Source organism: Neoarius graeffei, chromosome 24 (assembly GCF_027579695.1).
Source record: "Neoarius graeffei isolate fNeoGra1 chromosome 24, fNeoGra1.pri, whole genome shotgun sequence".
NCBI lineage: Eukaryota > Metazoa > Chordata > Actinopteri > Siluriformes > Ariidae > Neoarius > Neoarius graeffei.
Genome location: NC_083592.1, coordinates 14,541,087 through 14,559,735, shown reverse-complemented (window position 1 = coordinate 14,559,735; position 18,649 = coordinate 14,541,087). Strand labels below are relative to the sequence as shown.

General features: G+C 42.2%; 1 protein-coding gene across 1 annotated transcript in view; it reads left to right on the top strand.

Moving 5' to 3' along the window:
* The first annotated feature begins 4,041 nt into the window (after positions 1–4,041).
* The window catches only part of trpm6 (transient receptor potential cation channel, subfamily M, member 6), an 89,558-nt gene continuing 74,950 nt past the window's right edge, over positions 4,042–18,649 (top strand). Inside the window, exons 1-9 of the mRNA XM_060908016.1 lie at positions 4,042–4,059; positions 6,165–6,244; positions 6,330–6,368; positions 6,882–7,056; positions 7,152–7,365; positions 7,447–7,571; positions 7,915–8,086; positions 10,883–11,057; positions 14,968–15,091. Of these exons, the coding sequence (XP_060763999.1) occupies positions 4,042–4,059; positions 6,165–6,244; positions 6,330–6,368; positions 6,882–7,056; positions 7,152–7,365; positions 7,447–7,571; positions 7,915–8,086; positions 10,883–11,057; positions 14,968–15,091 (1,122 nt within the window). The remainder of the gene's footprint in view (positions 4,060–6,164; positions 6,245–6,329; positions 6,369–6,881; positions 7,057–7,151; positions 7,366–7,446; positions 7,572–7,914; positions 8,087–10,882; positions 11,058–14,967; positions 15,092–18,649) is intronic.

Genomic DNA, 18,649 nt, shown 5'->3' with positions numbered 1-18,649 from the left:
AGCCCTAACATCTGTGGTGATGAAGTGTTTTGAAAGGCTAGTCAAACCCCTCATCACCTCCTCCCTGCCTGCTACCCTGGATCTGCTACAATTTGCCTATCATTCCAGCAGATCCACAGATGATGCCATTTCTCACCTACTTCACACCACCTTGGCTCATCTGGACACCAAGAGGGGATCCTATGCTAGACTGCTGTTCATTGACTACAGCTCAGCGTTTAACACCATAATCCCCTCCAGGCTGGTCCAAAAACCGTGTAATCTCAGCCTGCACCCCTCATTGTGCCTGTAGATCCACAGCTTCCTTACAGGCAGACCACAGATGGTACGTGTAGGCCGCCACACTTCATCTCCCCTCACCCTCAACACTGGTTCCCCCCAAGGATGCGTTCTGAACCCTTTGCTGTACTCCCTGTACACTCATGACTGTATGGCCACTTCAGACTCCAACACCATCATTAAGTTTGCTGATGATACAGCTGTGGTGGGCCTCATCTCCAATAACGATGAGTCTGCCTACTGGACCAAGATTAAATATCTTGCAGACTGGAGTGAGGAGAACAACCTCACACTCAACATCAGCAAAACAAAGGAGCTGATAGTGGACTTCAGCAGGAAGCAGCAGAGGGACCTCCAACCCATCTGCATCAACGGGGCCCAGGTAGAGAGAGTGGACAATTTCAAATACCTGGGTGTCCACATCTCACAGGGCCTCTCTTGGTCCTGTCATACCAACACCCTGGTTAAGAAAGGCCGCCAGTGCCTCTACTTCTTAAGGAGACTGAAGGACTTCAAACTCCCATTCAGGGTACTAAGGAACTTTTATTCCTGCACTATTGAGAGTGTCCTGAGTGGGAGCATCACTAACTGGATGGGAAGCACCACCAGGAGAGACCAGCTGGCTCTCAGGAGGGTGGTTCGCTTTGCTGAGAGAACCATCAGGACCACCCTCCCTAACCTGCATGACATTTATTCCAACCGCTGCAGGGATAGAGCCAGGAAGATAGCCAGCGACCCCAGCCACCCAAATAATAGACTTTTCTCCCTGCTGCCTTCAGGGAGATGCTACCGACAGCTGAAAGCCAACACTGAGAGGATGAGGAGGAACTTCTTCCCTCAGGCCATCAGATGGTTGAACTCTTCATAATGATAACAAGGTACACTACTATGCACTACTGTGCTTTGGACTATAAGGACTCGTAACCACACAATCGTCACATCTCTGCCATGTTTCCACTCATTAATATAGTTTGAGGGTTTTTTTCCTCTTCCCCTTAATTTCTATTGTTTTTAATTTATCTTATCTATATATTTTTATACTCACAACGACCTAAGGTACATAAGAATTTCACTGTAATTACTTGTAATTATATGTGACAAATAAAACTTGAAACTGAAACTTGAAACTGAAACAATAATTAAGATGAAAAAAAAGAAATCTGGAGTGTGCATAGGTATTCACATTTGAGCAATCCTCAAAGTCAATACTTTGTAGAACCAACTTTTGCTACAATTACAGCTGCAAGTCTCTTGGGGTATGTCTCTATTAGCTTAGCACATCTAGTCACTGGGATTTTTGCCCATTCCTCAAGGCAAAACTGCTCCAACTCCTTCAAGTTAGATGGGTTGCATTGATGTACAGCAATCTTCAAGTTATGCCACAGATTCTCAATTGGATTGAGGTCTGGGCTTTGAATAGGCCATTCCAAGACCTTTAAATGTTTCCCTTTAAACCACTCAATTATCACTTTAGCAGTATGTTTGGGTCATTGTCCTGCTGGACTGTGAACCTTCATCCCAGTCTGAAACCTCTGGCTGACTCAAACAGGTTTTTCTCCAGAATTGCCCTGCATTTAGTGCCATCCATTTTCCTTCAGTCCTGACTAGCTTTCCTGTCCCTGCAGATGAAAAACATTCCCACATCATGATGCTGCCACCACCATGCTTCATTGTAGGGATGGTGTTCTCAGGGTGTTGGGTTTGCGCCACACATGGCATTTCCCATGATGGCCAACAAGTTCAATTTTTGTCTCATTTGACCAGAGAATCTTCTTCCATGTATTTGGGGAGTCTGCCACATGCTGTTGGGCAAACTCCAAATGTGTTTTCTTCAGCAATGGCTTTTTTTCTGGCCACTCTTCTATAAAGCCTCTTTCTATGGGGTGTACAGCTTAAAGTGCATATCACGGGTAAATTCAGGAGCAAGATCAATGTAATTCTCTTATTTTATATTCAACTTTGGTCAAATATCTGTCACATTTTGCATTTTGTGCAATTTTTTTACCTTGAACAATACCAGAAAAATTCAGTTGAAATCAAGCCATTTGAGGCGAATTGGTCCGCTTCTGAAAAAACTTGCCATTTGGATTTCCCGGGAAACATTGATTTTCGTGATGTCGCATGCAGGACGCCTCCCTCTGAATCCTATGTCAGCACTGGTTTGTTTATGAGAAAACGACCTGGTGGTTTTCTGCAAATTTCTTCAACATTATCACGTAATTATTAAAATGGTTAACAGATGTATCGTAAGAGGGTGTAGCAACACCAATCTTGATGGGATTAGTACTCATCGTTTCCCAAAAGACTGGGCAATGAGAGAGAAATGGGAGCACTTGGTCTACACAGGCTGTGCACTGAAACTGTGCAAGCTCATGCAGCCTCCTGGCACTTCTGCAGGTAACATCACGAATCTGGCTCCAGACTCCCTTGGGATTTTTCCAGACATGTTTTGTTATTTTATTTTTTTTCTGCTGTAGACAGATGGCCTTGTGCAAAATTACCCTTTTGGATGAGTGTGTAAAGGGACATACTTTCATATAAAAAAAACAAAATTGGTCCAGAATATGCACTTTAAAGTGGTCCTATGGACAGATACTCCCATCTCCACTGTGGATCTTTGTAGCTCCTTCAGTGTTATCTTTGGTGTCTTTGTTGCATCTCTGATTAATGCCCTCCTTGCCCGGTCTGTGAGTTTTGATGGGCAGCCTTCTCTTGTCAGGTTTGTAGTGGTGCCATGTTCTTTCCATTTTGCTAATGCAGGGGTTTTCAAAGTGTGGGAGAGTCAGCCCCCCCTCGGAGAGCAAATAAACAACAGCGCCCCCCCTTACAATTTTTGTTGTTTCTATACTTAATGTTCCATTCGTATTTTTAAAAAATGGTTGTTGTACACATTATTTTTTTCTTTTTCACATTTTAAACATCTGTGCTTTTTAAAACATCTTGTTTTACACATTTTAAACATCTCATAGCATCGTTAGCTAGCACCTCTTGGCAGACAACACACTGTGGCAGTGGAGCATCTTCAGATCCAGTCCATGAAAATCCAAACTTTAAATAATCGTGGTCATACTTCCTTCTTTTTTCAGTCCCCCCAGGATTCCGCGGGCCTTTTTTGTGATTGTTGCGGGCTAAAATGTCTGATGTTGTGGGTTTTTTTCCAAAAATTGCAATGAAAGTTGCAGTGTTTTTTAGGTTTTTGTTGCGATTACATTGCGGGAGGAAGTGAAAGTTATGAGAAACTGTTGCGATTTTCTCTTTTTGTGATTAAAATTGAGTGATATGTTAAATATTAAGTTATTACCGAAAAGCTATTGATTAAAAAAACCCCAAAAGACACTGAGAAATGGTCCTATAAACAACTTTACCAATATAAAAGATTACCAGGACTACAAAAATGCAGAAAAATAGGCTTTACTTATCCAAATGCACCTGTTGGTTCAAAAGTTAATGTGCATAGAACCTCACAGCACAACATGAAGTTACCTTAAAATATAATATAAATGCCTCAGCTTTCATGTAAGAAAAAAAACTATTAATACTAGTACTGTGTGCAGGCAGTCTCTCCTGAAGACTAAATTAAACAATAATTATAAACTAACAGTGAAGGACTGTACAGTAACAGTAACAGAATTTAAGCCTATATAAACACTGACTCACACATCATGCAATGTTGCCAGATACTGCTGACGTTTTCCAGTCCAAAATATGTTCAAAACCCGCCAAAATGCACTTGAAACCGCCCAATCTGGCAACACTGCGCGCATGCTGCTTCTCTTGAAAGTATGCACGGAAGTAAGGCAGAAGGTAGTTTGTTGACGTCACCTCAAGACAACGCCAACGATTGGTCAAATTTGCGGGAAAGTTGCTGTGATTGGATATAATTGCAACACCGCCCTGAATTCGCGGGGATTGGTTGAATTTGAGTTGAAGTTGCAAATCGCAACATCCTGGAGGCTCTGTTTTTTTGCTTGGCCCAGACTCTGTCTCCTCACTCACTGTAGCTTTAGGTAATAAAAATCGATCCATTTTGTCTCTGGTAAAGGCTAGCTGAAGTTTGCTAAATGTCCGCAATAGTAACTTATTCTGGTTTATTTTTCCTCACGTTGCGCCGCCCCTGAAGAACTCTGGCACCCCCCGGGGGGGGGGGGGGGGGGGGGGGGGGTGCGCCCCACACTTTGAAAAGCCCTGTGCTAATGGATTTAATGGTGCTCCCTGGGATATTCAAAGTTTGGGATATTTTTTATAACCCAACCCTGATCTATACTTCTCCACAATTTTGTCTCTGACCTGTTTGGAGTGCTCCTTGGTTCTCATGTTGCTTGCTTAGTAGTGTTGCAGAGTCAGGGTCCTTCAAGAACAGGTTGATTTATACAGACATCATGGGACAGATCATGTGACACTTTGATTGCACACAGGTGGATCTTAGTCAATTAATTATGTGACTTATGAAGTGAATTGGTTGGACCAGCTCTTATTTAGGGGCTTCATATGAAAGGGGGTGAATGCCTATGCACACTCCAGATTTCTGTTTTTTTTTCATCTTAATTATTGTTTGTCACAATAAAAAAAAAATGTGCACCTTTGAAGAGGTAGGCATGTTGTGTAAATCAAATGGCGCTAAATCCCCAAAAACCCATTTTAATACCAGCTTGTAATGTGACAAAACAGGACAAATACTAAGGGGGATGAATATTTTTGCAAGGCACTGTAGGTGGCTAAAATCCAGGGAACACAGCAATGGGGTGATGTGGGAGAAACTTGGGGCTCTTCAACTTCATTGTGGATCAGTTGCATGGGTCTGATGGCATGTTTGCCAGGAGTGAGTCCAATTTTGAGATGACAAGAAATTGGACAGTCACCTGATTGATTGGTGTCTGAGGACAGTGGGTGAAACCCCCTGGTGTAAAGGAGAAGAGTAGAGAATGATAAGTGGTTGGCCATAATTCAAGGTTGTGCTGAAGGACTGAAAGCTCCAAGCCAAGCGCCTGTATAGAAGCCAAAATGTTCAGAGCAGACACAGGTTAATTTTAGCTGAACAATATGTGTCTGCTTATGTGTCAGTCCATCTGAATCACCCTGGTAGGTCACTGGACCCGACCCAGTAATGGTGTATGTGGTCTCTCAGGTCACCAGAGACCCTCAGTTAGCTTGTGTCAGGACCAAGACCATGACCTCAAGGCTGAAATTTGCTAGGTTGAATTAAATTGAATATCTATAACTCTACCCTTCTTGTGCAGGGGTCCAATTTTTCCAAAGTCCTTGCATTTGTCAAATGATAGATAGATGGGGGATCACCAGGCTTCCTTGGATATGTCAAACAGTCATAGCAGCTTTGGCTGAAGACTTGATTGAACTGAGTGCCTGGATATTATTCAGGGTTGTGTTTAAGAATGTTAATTTCAGGGGTTGGTGGTTTGTGGAGCTTATTGGTAAAATATCACACTCTAGTCATGCTTCGGGAAGTGGTCTTCATACATGCTGTGCTTGAGGATATGACAGTCTAAATCTTCAATGTCTTCTGCATTTTTTGGAGACTCTGTCAACTTGAAAAAATGAAGGCGAGCATCCCTCTCCACCATACAGGTCAGGCTACCAACTAAAATAGATTAGTGCAATGCTGACTCTGGGTATACGTGCACTTCTTGGCATTAATCAAACTGTCCAGAGAGACTTTGTGGCCGCTGTCCTTGGTGCTGATTCTGTTGCCATTGATTAGAATGTACAGTAGCAATACCTCCTGATGAAACTTTGGGTCTTTCTGGAGATGCTGACTCTGAGCAATAGTAGTGTATAGGTTTCCACATACTTTTGGTCATATGGTGTATAAAGTTCGTAAAGTAGCACTGATATTTAGATCACTTTTCTAACCCACTTTCTTATTCCAGTCCAAAAAGTCATGGATCCAGATGACCTTTAACAAGAGGGAGTGTATAAAGTTTTTACCAGCATCAAAGGACCACCACAGGTATTTTTCCTGTTTGTGTGCTTGATTTGACAGCTTGTTGAAATTGTATTACATTTTCATTGAAACCTGTCCTACATTTTTTCAGGTGTTTCCCTGTTTGCCAGGCTTGCCAAAACCTAGTGAGGTATGAATCCTATGATTTTTTTTTTTTTTTTTGGGGGGGGGGGGGGGGGGGTATTTTCTCATGCCTACAGTACAATTTAGAAGAAGCAGCCTTTATTTTGTCACATGTATACTCAAGCACAGCAAAATTCCTCCTCTGCATTTAACCCATCTGAAGCAGTGAACACACACAAACAGCATGAATAAAGAGGGAGGGAAAAGTGCTATTCATTCACTTCCCCCACGTTCCTGCTGGTCCAGGGAATCAAACCAGTGACCCTTTAGGCCCAAGGCTCAAAACCAAGCCTGGTTCTCTAATCTTCCCCCACACTACACTGCAATTTAGTGATTTCTGTAGTGATTTCTGTGGTGATTTTATTTACAAGCCTGTGTTTTGTTTTGTTTTTGTTTTTGTTTATTGTATCTGTATGTATGTGTTACAGACAACACATTTAGGCTAATGTAAAACTTGTGAAATTGGTAGAAAGCAAAACAGTAGTGTTTATGTACAGATTTCCATCTGTTATTCTCTCAGGTGCTGCTGTGGGAGGCTGATTGATGAACATTCAGAGCTCAACTCCACTTCTTGGCTCCCTCCCTCTGGTGAAGAAGAGGTATGGTGTGTCGTTCAGCACACCAAAACCAGCCCCACTGATGCATTTGGCTCTATCAACTTCCAGGGCAGCAACAGGTGTTCCTGCCGCGCTAAGGTTTGCTCAGCACAGGAATTGATGTTATGTGTTTGCATGATCTCTTGAAAACACCTCATTTGTATCTTACTACTAGATATTATTTTTCCCCGCAGTATGTACGTCTGTCCTGCGATGCTAAACCTGAAGAACTTCGCTCTTTATTGTTGCGAGAGTGGAACATGACTAAGCCCAAGCTGCTCATATCAGTGCATGGAGGAACAGACAACTTTCCTTTACCCCCAAGAGTGAGCCAGGCATTCAGCAAGGGCCTCATCAGGGCTGCCGAGACTGCAGGAGCCTGGATCTTCACTGATGGCCTCAATACAGGTGTGTGAGTGCTTGTTTGTCCTTCTTACTTTCATTTATGAGTGGATGTATTTGGGTTCATTTTATGTTCCCTTTATTTAGGGGTATCAATGTATGTTGGAGATGCTGTGAAAACCTATGGTACACACGAGCGCAGGAAGAGAGCTGTGATTGGTATCACACCGTGGGGGCTTGTTGAGAACCAAAGCTGCCTCATCGGACAGGACGTGAGCTTTTTACAATCTCATAATTACCTTATCACAATAATGCTGGGAGATGATGATAATTGAAATTCTATTCGATAATCAGCTTTTTGGGAATGTAATTAGGAATTAAAGATCAGCAATGGGGTGGTGTGATGTGGCCCAACCAGAAGCAGTGTTACTGTTACCATCATGAAGCAATACTATCCTTCCAGTAAAACATGACTGATACATGAATTAGTGTATGCCTTCAACAAAATTCATAATAATCTCCAGTATCATCTAACTTTCATAAGATTGAATGTCTGAAAATACAATGCATCAATAGAATCACACTGTGTACTATTTCACCCCTGTAATACGCCAGGTCCTGAGGCACTACCAGACACTGGGGAATCCACTGAGTAAGCTATCTGGTCTTAATGGGATGCACTCACACTTCTTGTTAGTGGATGATGGAACTCTGGGTAAATCTGGAGGCCAGCGGGAGCTGAGGAGAAATTTGGAGAGGCATATTCAGCGGCAGAGGATCCACCCCAGTGAGTGTGTGTGTGTGTGTGTGTGTGTGTGTGTGTGTGTGTGTGTGTGTGTGTGTGTGTGTGTGTGTGTGTGTGTGTGTGTGCATGCGTGCGTGCGTGCACATGCACATGAACAGAAGACTACACTCTTAGAGGGTTGTCTAAGGGTCCATTGGATAAATAATGGTCCTTAGCTTCCAAATGGGTTCTGCTTGGCACCCATTTTAATAGGAAAACTGTAACAGACTATGGCTCTTGAACATAAAAGATACACAAATAAATTGCTAGTAATCAAACACAAGTGAAACTCATGATGTGTTACCTGCCGGTTCTACCTGACTCCTTACCACCCATGTGGCCATATACCCACACCGTCCAACAAAAGCCAGGTACCTGTCCGGCCTGCAGCTGACTTCCCCCACGAGCAAGAGAGGTAATCTGCCAACCACCATTTGTGTCCCTGACCTGTGGAATTAAAGGACTGAGGAGCTAGATACCAATGAGTGATACCATGCATTGGCATCCTTCATATGGTGGAGCCATTGGAGTGGGATGCAGTCAGAACAGAGAGTAAAAAGGTGTCCCAGCAGGTAGTATTGGAAAGTGAGGACCTCCCATTTGATGGCCAGCCACTCCTTCTTGATCATGCTGTACTTTGTCTCTTGCACTGAGCACTCCTCCCCCGCAACCACCTGAGACAAAACAGCCCCCAGCCCTGTCTAACGCATCGGTCTGTGAAACAAAAGGGAGAGAAAAGTCAGGAGAATGCAACAGCAGGCCCCCACACAAAAACACTTTAACCTGCATGAAAGTCTGTTTGCATGGCTCCTTCCACAGGATTGGATCTGGTGCCCCCTTTTTAGTGAGGAAAAATCAGGTACAAACCTTCAATAATAGCCAGTCATCCCCAAGAACTGCCTCACCCCTTTTTGCTCTTGGGCTGCAATCGCTGCAGTCTTATCAATTTGGGGACACACCTGCCCATGACCCAAATGGAAGCCCAGATATTGTACTTCCACCGCCTGATTGCACACTCCCATGGGTTTGCCGTGAGTCCCACATGCCTCAAGGATCTAAGGACAGCCCTCAGATGTTGTAAAAGCAGCTGCCAATCATTACTGTAAATCTCATCTCATCTCTAGCCGCTTTATCCTGTTCTACAGGGTCGCAGGCAAGCTGGAGCCTATCCCAGCTGACAACAGGCGAAAGGCGGGGTACACCCTGGACAAGTCACCAGGTCATCACAGGGCTGACACACAGACAACCATTCACACTCACATTCACACCTACGGTCAATTTAGAGTCACCAGTTAACCTAACCTGCATGTCTTTGGACTGTGGGGGATACCGGAGCACCTGGAGGAAACCCACGCGGACACGGGGAGAACATGCAAACTCCGCACAGAAAGGCCCTCGCCGGCCACGGGGCTCGATCCCGGACCTTCTTGCTGTGAGGCGACAGCGCTAACCACTACACCACCGTGCCGCCCATTACTGTAAATTATGTCATCTAAATAGGCAGCAGCACGTGTGGGCAGAGGATGCTGTCCACGAGTCTCTGAAATGCTGCTGGGGCTCCAAACAACACAAATGGAAGGGTGGTGTATTGGTGAACCCAAAAGGAGTGGAAAAGGCTGGTTTTTTTTGGGATAATGGGGTCAAGGGTATCTGCTAATATTCCTTAGTTAAGTTCAGTGTCAAATAAAAGTGAGCAGCACCTGACTGATTGAGCATTCATCAATGTGAGGCATTGGATATGCATCAAATTTAGACACCACATTGATTTTTCTAAAGTCTGCATAGAACCAGACTGACCCATCGGTTTTGGGAACCAAAACAACAGGGCTGCTCCAATCACTGTGCAACTCTTCAATTACCCCCATGTCGAGCACAACCATGAGTTCATCCTGAACCACATTTTTGTTGGTGTTCAGGGAGCCAATATGGGTGGCTGTGTACCACCACTCCTGGAGGAGTCTCACTGTGGTGCTCTGTGAGACTAGTGTGACTGGGTAGAGGTGAAAACACATCTGAGAGTTCCTCCTTCAACCTCGCAATCTGTGCTCTGTGGGATGGCAAGAGGTGCTCTCCACATGGGACCGGGATGAATTGGGCCACACTTTTTAGACTTACCTCTGTTCCCAGCTCCTCTTTCTTGGGAACCACCATTGCCAGAGCCACAGGAACCTCCCTTCTCCACATGTTCAGGAGACTGAGGTGGTAAAGCTGAAGTGCATCACCTCTATCCATTTGCCTGACCTCACAGTTGACTTGCCACTTTGTGAGTAATTTAGAGTTTGACATGGGTAGTAAAGCGAGAACTTTATCTCCAGGTGTGACCTGGAATGCTTTTCAATTAACAGCTGTCCCTCGCCAAAAGTTAATTAGTGGAATTTTTTGCCTTCTTAATGTGTTTGAGATCAAACTTTCATCCATCCATTATCTGTAGCCGCTTATCCTGTTCTACAGGGTCGCAGGCAAGCTGGAGCCTATCCCAGCTGACTATGGGCAAGAGGCGGGGTACACCCTGGACAAGTCGCCAGGTTATCGCAGGGCTGACACAGAGACAAATAACATTAAACAGTAAATAGTAAATAATAAATCTATAATAAATAGCCCTATTCAACAACTGTAGTAATCCATATTATGTCAAGAACTGCTCACCTAAGTAAAGAGAAATGACATCCATCGTTACTTTAAGACATTAAGTGTCTTTTAATTCATAAAAAAAGTTGTGAACAAACTTTTCACTAGTACTGTATACTGTACAGGTATTATTATTACTATTATTATTATTTTTCCTAATTTTTTTTTCAGGACTGGGTCAGAGAGTTCCTTTGGTGTGTGTGGTGGTTGAGGGGGGTCCTGCAATGCTCTCCACAGTGTTGGAGTACGTGAGTAGGTCTCCTCCTGTGCCCGTCATTGTGTTTGAGGGCACCGGATGTGCTGCAGACCTGCTGTCTCTCATCCACAAACAAACAGCAACGGACAGGTGGGGTTCAGAAAATATTACACTTTGAACCATAAGTCAGATTAGCACAGCTATGTCTTCAGTATGCAGAAGGTATTTTACAAACTAATGTTTATAAAGGTCTATTTACATAAAATTCAACAAATTGGGCTGATTGATGATTGGTTTACACTGAACAATGTGTGATACTGTTATAAAAAAGTATTGCCTGTTGCTTTTCAGTATAAAATCTCATGTAAATCCAGCAATAATCAACAATTTGGGAAATTTCTCTGTTCAGATTAGGGACTGGAATGAACATGGAAAATTTCATGAATGCAAGTCATCTACAAAAAAATGGTGGTTTCAAATTTTATCACTCTAGTTAGTGTGGTTTATAAGGTTTCTAAAAGGAAATGTACAGTGGGTACGGAAAGTATTCAGACCCCTTTAAATTTTTCACTCTTTTATTGCAGCCATTTGCTAAAATCAAAAAAGTTCATTTTATTTCTCATTAATGTACACTCAGCACCCCATCTTGACAGAAAAAAACAGAAATGTAGAAATTTTTGCAAATTTATTAAAAAAGAAAAACTGAAATATCACATGGTCATAAGTATTCAGACCCTTTGTATTGAGTAGAAGCACCCTTTTGAGCTAGTACAGCCATGAGTCTTCTTGGGAATGATGCAACAAGTTTTTCACACCTGGATTTGTGGATCCTCTGCCATTCTTCCTTGCAGATCCTCTCCAGTTCCGTCAGGTTGGATGGTGAACATTGGTGGACAGCCGTTTTCAGGTCTCTCCAGAGATGCTCAGTTGGGTTTAGGTCAGGGCTCTGGCTGGGCCAGTCAAGAATGGTCACAGAGTTGTTCCGAAGCCACTCCTTTGTTATTTTAGCTGTGTGCTTAGGGTCATTGTCTTGTTGGAAGGTGAACCTTTGGCCCAGTCTGAGGTCCTGAGCACTCTGGAAGAGGTTTTCTTCCAGGATATCTCTGTACTTGCCCGCATTCATCTTTCCTTCAATTGCAACCAGTCGTCCTGTCCCTGCAGCTGAAAAACACCCCCATAGCATGATGCTGCCACCACCATGTTTCACTGTTGGGATTGTATTGGGCAGGTGATGAGCAGTGCCTGGTTTTCTCCACACATACCACTTAGAATTAACGCCAAAAAGTTCAATCTTCGTCTCATCAGACCAGAGAATCTTATTTCTCATAGTCTGGGAGTCCTTCATGTGTTTTTTGGCAAACTCTATGCGGGCTTTCATATGTCTTGCACTGAGGAGAGGCTTCCATCGGGCCACTCTGCCATAAAGCCCCGACTGGTCGAGTGCTGCAGTGATAGTTGACTTTGTGGAACTTTCTCCCATCTCCCTACTGCATGTCTGGAGCTCAGCCACAGTGATCTTTGGGTTCTTCTTTACCTCTCTCACCAAGGCTCTTCTCCCACGACTGCTCAGTTTGGCTGGACGGCCAGGTCTAGGAAGAGTTCTGGTCATCCCAAACTTCTTCCATTTAAGGATTATGGAGGCCTCTGTGCTCTTAGGAACCTTGAGTGTTGCAGAAATTCTTTTGTAACCTTGGCCAGATCTGTGCCTTGCCACAATTCTGTCTCTGAGCTCCTTGGGCAGTTCCTTTGACCTCATGATTCTCATTTGCTTTGACATGCACTGTGAGCTGTAAGGTCTTATATAGACAGGTGTGTGCCTTTCCTAATCAAGTCCAAATCAGTTTAATTAAACACAGCTGGACTCCAATGAAGGAGTAGAACCATCTCAAGGAGGATCAGAAGAAATGGACAGCATGTGAGTTAAATATGAGTGTCACAGCAAAGGGTCTGAATACTTATGACCATGTCATATTTCAGTTTTTCTTTTTTAATAAATTTGCAAAAATTTCTACATTTCTGTTTTTTTTCTGTCAAGATGGGGTGCTGAGTGTACATTAATGAGAAATAAAATGAACTTTTTTGATTTTAGCAAATGGCTGCAATGAAACAAAGAGTGAAAAATTTAAAGGGGTCTGAATACTTTCCGTACCCACTGTATATCATAATAACGCACAAACTTTTACATTTAACAGCTATTCCACAAAATCAAGTCGTACATGAGCTGATAGCCGACAGAGGCGTGCAACACTGAGTTGGCTATAAGCCATGTATGACAAGATTGAGTGGAATAACTGTTTTAGTCTATCCACATTCACTGGATTTTGAGAAACAGAGCATTTTTATTTTTTGCAAATTTGATAAATAAAAACTTTATACAAAACATCCAATAAAATCATTTCCACTTAGAATGTAAACAAACCGGTGAAATGACAGTAGCAATTTGTGAAAAATGCTATAATAATAATTCTTGAAAAATAAAAAAGGTATGTTCTTACCATCAAACTTCCCAATATAATTGTATTTCATATTTTGTTGCCTTTATTTATTTTTTATTTTTTTTTGGGGGGGAGGGGGTCTTCTTTTTCTTTAGGGTTTTTTGGCAGTTGGCAAAAGGTGCATTACCGCCACCGACTGGGCTGGAGTGTGGAACATGAGATATGGGGGGGGGGGGGGGGGGACCTATATTCTTTTAGCTACTTCTATTTCTTTTAAATACTTGATAATAATTTTGGGGTTTTGTTTTCAAGTAGAGTTTTTGTTTCATCCTCAGTTAGTTTACCAACACACTCTGCCATTTTGTTTTTCTCTACTCACGGTATATGAGCTGATAGCCTAGTAGTAGAGTAGCCAATCAGAGCATGCAATTGCTCATCTCCAGTGAATGACATGGATGTGTCCAAGTGGGCAGAGCTTAAAGCCTTCTTCGGAGTTCCTACATTTTAGAACAGAAGTGTACCGTAGCACTGAAATAATCATTTCAGTTTTGAGTTCTGACATTTGAGATATTTTTAATGGCTCATTAGTACAGTTTAAGAGAAGACAGGTTTTAGATGGAATTTATCCAAAATTCAGGAAAAGAAATAAAGATTGACGTGACCAAAATTTCTGTACTGTTTTGCCTGAAATTATAGTACAGAGCCATGTGTGTATTATGTGTTACACCTGCCTTGGGGGAGTGTGTAGCTTCTCCCTGTGAAATCAAGCTCAAATTTCTGCATGTTCTGCAATCCTGCTGGTAGAATTGTTGGTCTGATGCAAAAAAAAAAAAAAATTGTATTTAAATTGCCCAAGATAGGAGCCTGCATCACTGCTTTGTAAAATATTACAATATCACTTAATATTACTGTTGAGTTAATTTTCCTGCTTTGTTTACTGAGTTTGTATGAAATACATAATATACAATATAGATGTAGCGACATGGATACTGATGCTTTGTTTGGTCTTTGGAAAGTATTACTGATCTTAAAGAAACATCTCCACCCTGAAGTGCTTGTATAATCATCTTTAAAATGAACATGTGATCTTCAGTAATTATAAAATAAAAATTTTGAGGCTTTTTTTTTAGTTTAAGCTTCTTTCTTTGATATGTTGGTCTATTTTCACTTGGCATGGTTTCCTCCAATGCCATCTAACTTGCTTCATCTCTACATAAAGAGAGTGATGCAGCGGTGCTTTAGTCCTTTAGTCTGGCCATTTCTCTTGCCTGCTCATCTGTACACTGCTTAAACAAGTCAGCTTTGAAAGCATTATTTTTCATGCTGCTATCAGGATCATCACACTTGTTGCTTCATAGATCACTAACTAACTGAGCCAAGGCTCTGCTGTCACTGCATCATATAGCTGCATTGCATTCTGGGATTTTGAGTCCAACTCTTGCTATCTCCATTACCTCTACTATATGTTTCAGGGTTTAGTGTTTCTTTAATGTACAAGCCCATTTATTTAAACTTCCTCTAAAAATGGAACCACATTCATATCATCACAACTGCTTTTAAGAGAAACTCGTTACACAGTGGAAATAGAGCACTGAAATGAATAAATGTTTGTTTATGTCCTATAGGAAGCTGGATGTGAATATAAAGGAAGATTTCCTGCAGCGTATTGAAAATGTATTTGGTGTTGCGAGAGTGAAGGCATATCAGCTCTTCACTGTGCTTAAACACTGCATGGAACACAGAGAGGCGGTGAGTATATTCACATGATACATCGTATGTGTTAGGAAGTACAGTACATAAAAATAACTGTTCACAGTTCACCTAACGGAGCATGAAGCAAGATTTGGCAAGTTTAGGTCTCATTTCCTCTTTGAGTCCGCCTTCATTCCCACCTGTGTACACAAAGCTCTGCTCTCAGAACCTGGCATATAGAGGCAAGAGTGTGCATGTTAACTAGAATTGGCAAACCAAATTATAGCAGCGCTCCCTGCATGGAGCAGAGCCCCATTCTTAAGAGAATATGGTAATGCACTGACCTGATTTTTGATGGCTTTTGGCCGTATGTTGTCTGTGCATACAAATGACGTACATTTACCACCACAGGGAACCTGATTGTAAGAGCAAGACAACATAACTCATAAACACTTGAACACTGGACAACAAAATGCGTATCTTTACAGGGAGTGCAGAATTATTAGGCAAGTTGTATTTTTGAGGATTAGTTTTATTATTGAAAAACAACTATGTTCTTGATGAACCCAAAAGACTCATAAATATCAAAGCTGAGTATTTTTGGAAGTTGGAGTAGGGCTTTCTTAGTTTTAACTATCTTAGGAGGATATCTGTGTGTGCAGGTGACTATAACTGTGCATAATTATTAGGCAACTTAACAAAAAACAAACATATACCCATTTCACTCATTTATTTTCACCAGGGAAACCAATATAACAACTCAACATTCACTAATATACATTGCTGGCATTCAAAAAAAAAAAAACAAATCAGTGACTAATATAGCCGCCTTTCTTTACAAGGACACTCAAAAGCCTGCCATCCATGGATTCGGTCAGTGTTTTGATCTGTTTGCGATCAACATTGCGTGCAGCAGCAACCACAGCCTCCCAGACACTGTTCAGAGATGTGTACTGTTTCCCCTCCTTGTAGATCTCACATTTGATGAGGGACCACAGGTTTTCTATGGGATTCAGATCAGGTGAACAAGGAGGCCACGTCATTAATCTTTCTTCCTTTAGACCCTTTCTGGCCAGCCATGCTGTGGAGTACTTGGATGCGTGTGATGGAGCATTGTCCTGCATGAAAATCATGTTTTTCTTGAAGGATGCTGACTTCTTCCTGTACCACTGCTTGAAGAAGGTGTCTTCCAAAAACTGACAATAGGACTGGGAGTTGAGCTTGACGCCATCCTCAACCCGAAAAGGTCCCACAAGCTCATCTTTGATGATACCAGCCCATACCAGTACCCTACCTCCACCTTGCTGGCGTCTGAGTCGGACTGGAGCTCTCTGCCCTTTGCTGATCCAGCCACGAGCCCATCCATCTGGCCCATCAAGACTCACTCTCATTTCATCTGTCCATAAGACCTTAGAAAAATCAGTCTTGTGATACTTCTTGGCCCAGTCTTGACGTTTCATCTTGTGTGTCTTGTTCAGTGGTGGTCGTTTTTCAGCCTTTGTTACCTTGGCCGTGTCCCTGAGTATTGCACACCTTGTGCTTTTTGACACTCCAGTGATGTTGCAGCTCTGAAATATGGCAAAACTGGTGGTGACTGGCATCTTGGCAGCTTCATGCTTGACTTTCCTCAGTTCACGGGCAGTTAGTTTGCGCCTTTTTTTTTCAACGCGCTTCTTGCGACCCTGTTGACTATTTTGAATGAAGCGCTTGATTGTTCGATGGTCACGCTTCAAAAGCTGGGCAATTTTAAGAGTGCTCCATCCCTTTGCAATATATGTCACTATTTTTAACTTTTCTGAGTCCGTCAAATCCCTCTTCTGACCCATTTTGCCAAAGGAAAGGAAGTTGCCTAATAATTTTGCACACCTGATATAGGGTGTTGATGTCATTAGACCACACCCCTTTTCATTACAGAGATGCACATCACCTGGTATGCTTAATTGGTAGGAGGCTTTCAAGCCTATGCAGCTTGGAGTAGGCCAACATGCATAGAGAGGGTAATGTGGTCAACATACTCATTTGCCTAATAATTCTGCACTCCCTGTATTTCTATAAGATAGATGTTTTTTTTTCCAGTGTTTATTTTTAATATGCTTTTTAAAAAATAACATGGGATTATTTCCGAACACATTTTATGGAAAGTATTCACGACAGTTTCATATAAAGCTAGTTAAAACAGTTTTATTAGTCCACTAATAAACTGTTGGACAGTTGACAGTTTCTGTTATGTAAGGGCAATAGATGGATGTAAGTGCAGGAAGAGTTTTATTGAAAGCATGCTAGCAGACCAACCCAAAACATAGACCAGGGGTATTCAATTAAAAGTCACTGAGGTCCAGTTATTAAATTTTCTCCAAGTAGAAGGTCCGACCCGAAGTCCAGCTTGTGTCTTATAGCCTTCCCCTATGTCCACATTTTCATATGGTTTCAACAATATTTATTGCTAATTTCCAATGCAGGAAATGAACTGAGTGCACAACTATCTCTTTTACCATAAATAAAAGTAGTCCCAGGAAAATAAATTCAAGGCCTTTATTTCAGATTAAAGAAAACAGAAACCTCAGAATAAAATAAATAAAAAAGTGCAAACCGAGTGGAATAACTCCTTTTTCTCTTAAATTAAAGAGGCCCCAACCTGAAGAATTGAAGGCCTACACTTCAAGTAAAAAAGTCAACTCAGAAAACATTAACTAAAAAGTGCAAACAGAGCATTGACTTCACATTTTCTCTTCTTTATTCTTAAAATAAGGAGGTCCCAGCCTAAAAAAATGAGGGCCTACTTTTCAAGAAAAAAAAAGTCCACATTTTCAGAAAACAAGTGGCTTTTTGGGGGGGAAATGCAAACAGAACATTTTTCTTTGAACTTTTCTCTTTTAATTCTTCTTATTTCACTTTTCTTAATGAGAAAAATGGGCATGTGGCTGACCTGCCAGTAATTTAAATCTTGGTTGGAATGGAGTTAGTGCCATTCTCATGCAGATATGTAGGTGTTCATTGTTGAGCCTAGAACGGTACTTGGTTTTGACAATGTTCATAGTGGAAAAAGCTGACTCACAGCTGTAAGTCGATCCAAACATAGTCAAGGTGTGCAGTGCTCCTTTGGTTAGACCAGGGAACACACTCTCAGAACACACTCTCGCTACTTTTAAGGAACATTCGTTTGCACGTTGCTGGGCTGTAAATGTATGTGTGATGAGTCGGGTAGACCTGTCATACTGTGCTTGCAGTTCGGCTATTTTGCGTGCCCTCAGCTCAGACTTCAGGGGGTAACTTTGCTCAAAAGAGCTGTGCTTCATTTCGTAGTGGCGCTTCACGTTGCCGCTTTTAATTAATGCCACGTTTTCGGAGCATATGAGGCACACTGGTTTTGAACTGCTCGCCGGAAGAATGAACATATATTTCTCCGTCCATTCATCTTCAAAACAATGATTTTCCTTGTCTACTTTCCGCCGCCTTTTGGAGCAAGCCATGCTGTCTCGGTCGGTTGTCTCTGAACTTAACTCTCTTCCTCTCTGCTTGTTGCTCTGCTGTGGTTCGCTGGGTAAACTAACGATTTTATTGGCTCAACTGAGTGAAGCTATTGTCGTATTAACTGGAGTAGCAGTGCCTGCTGTC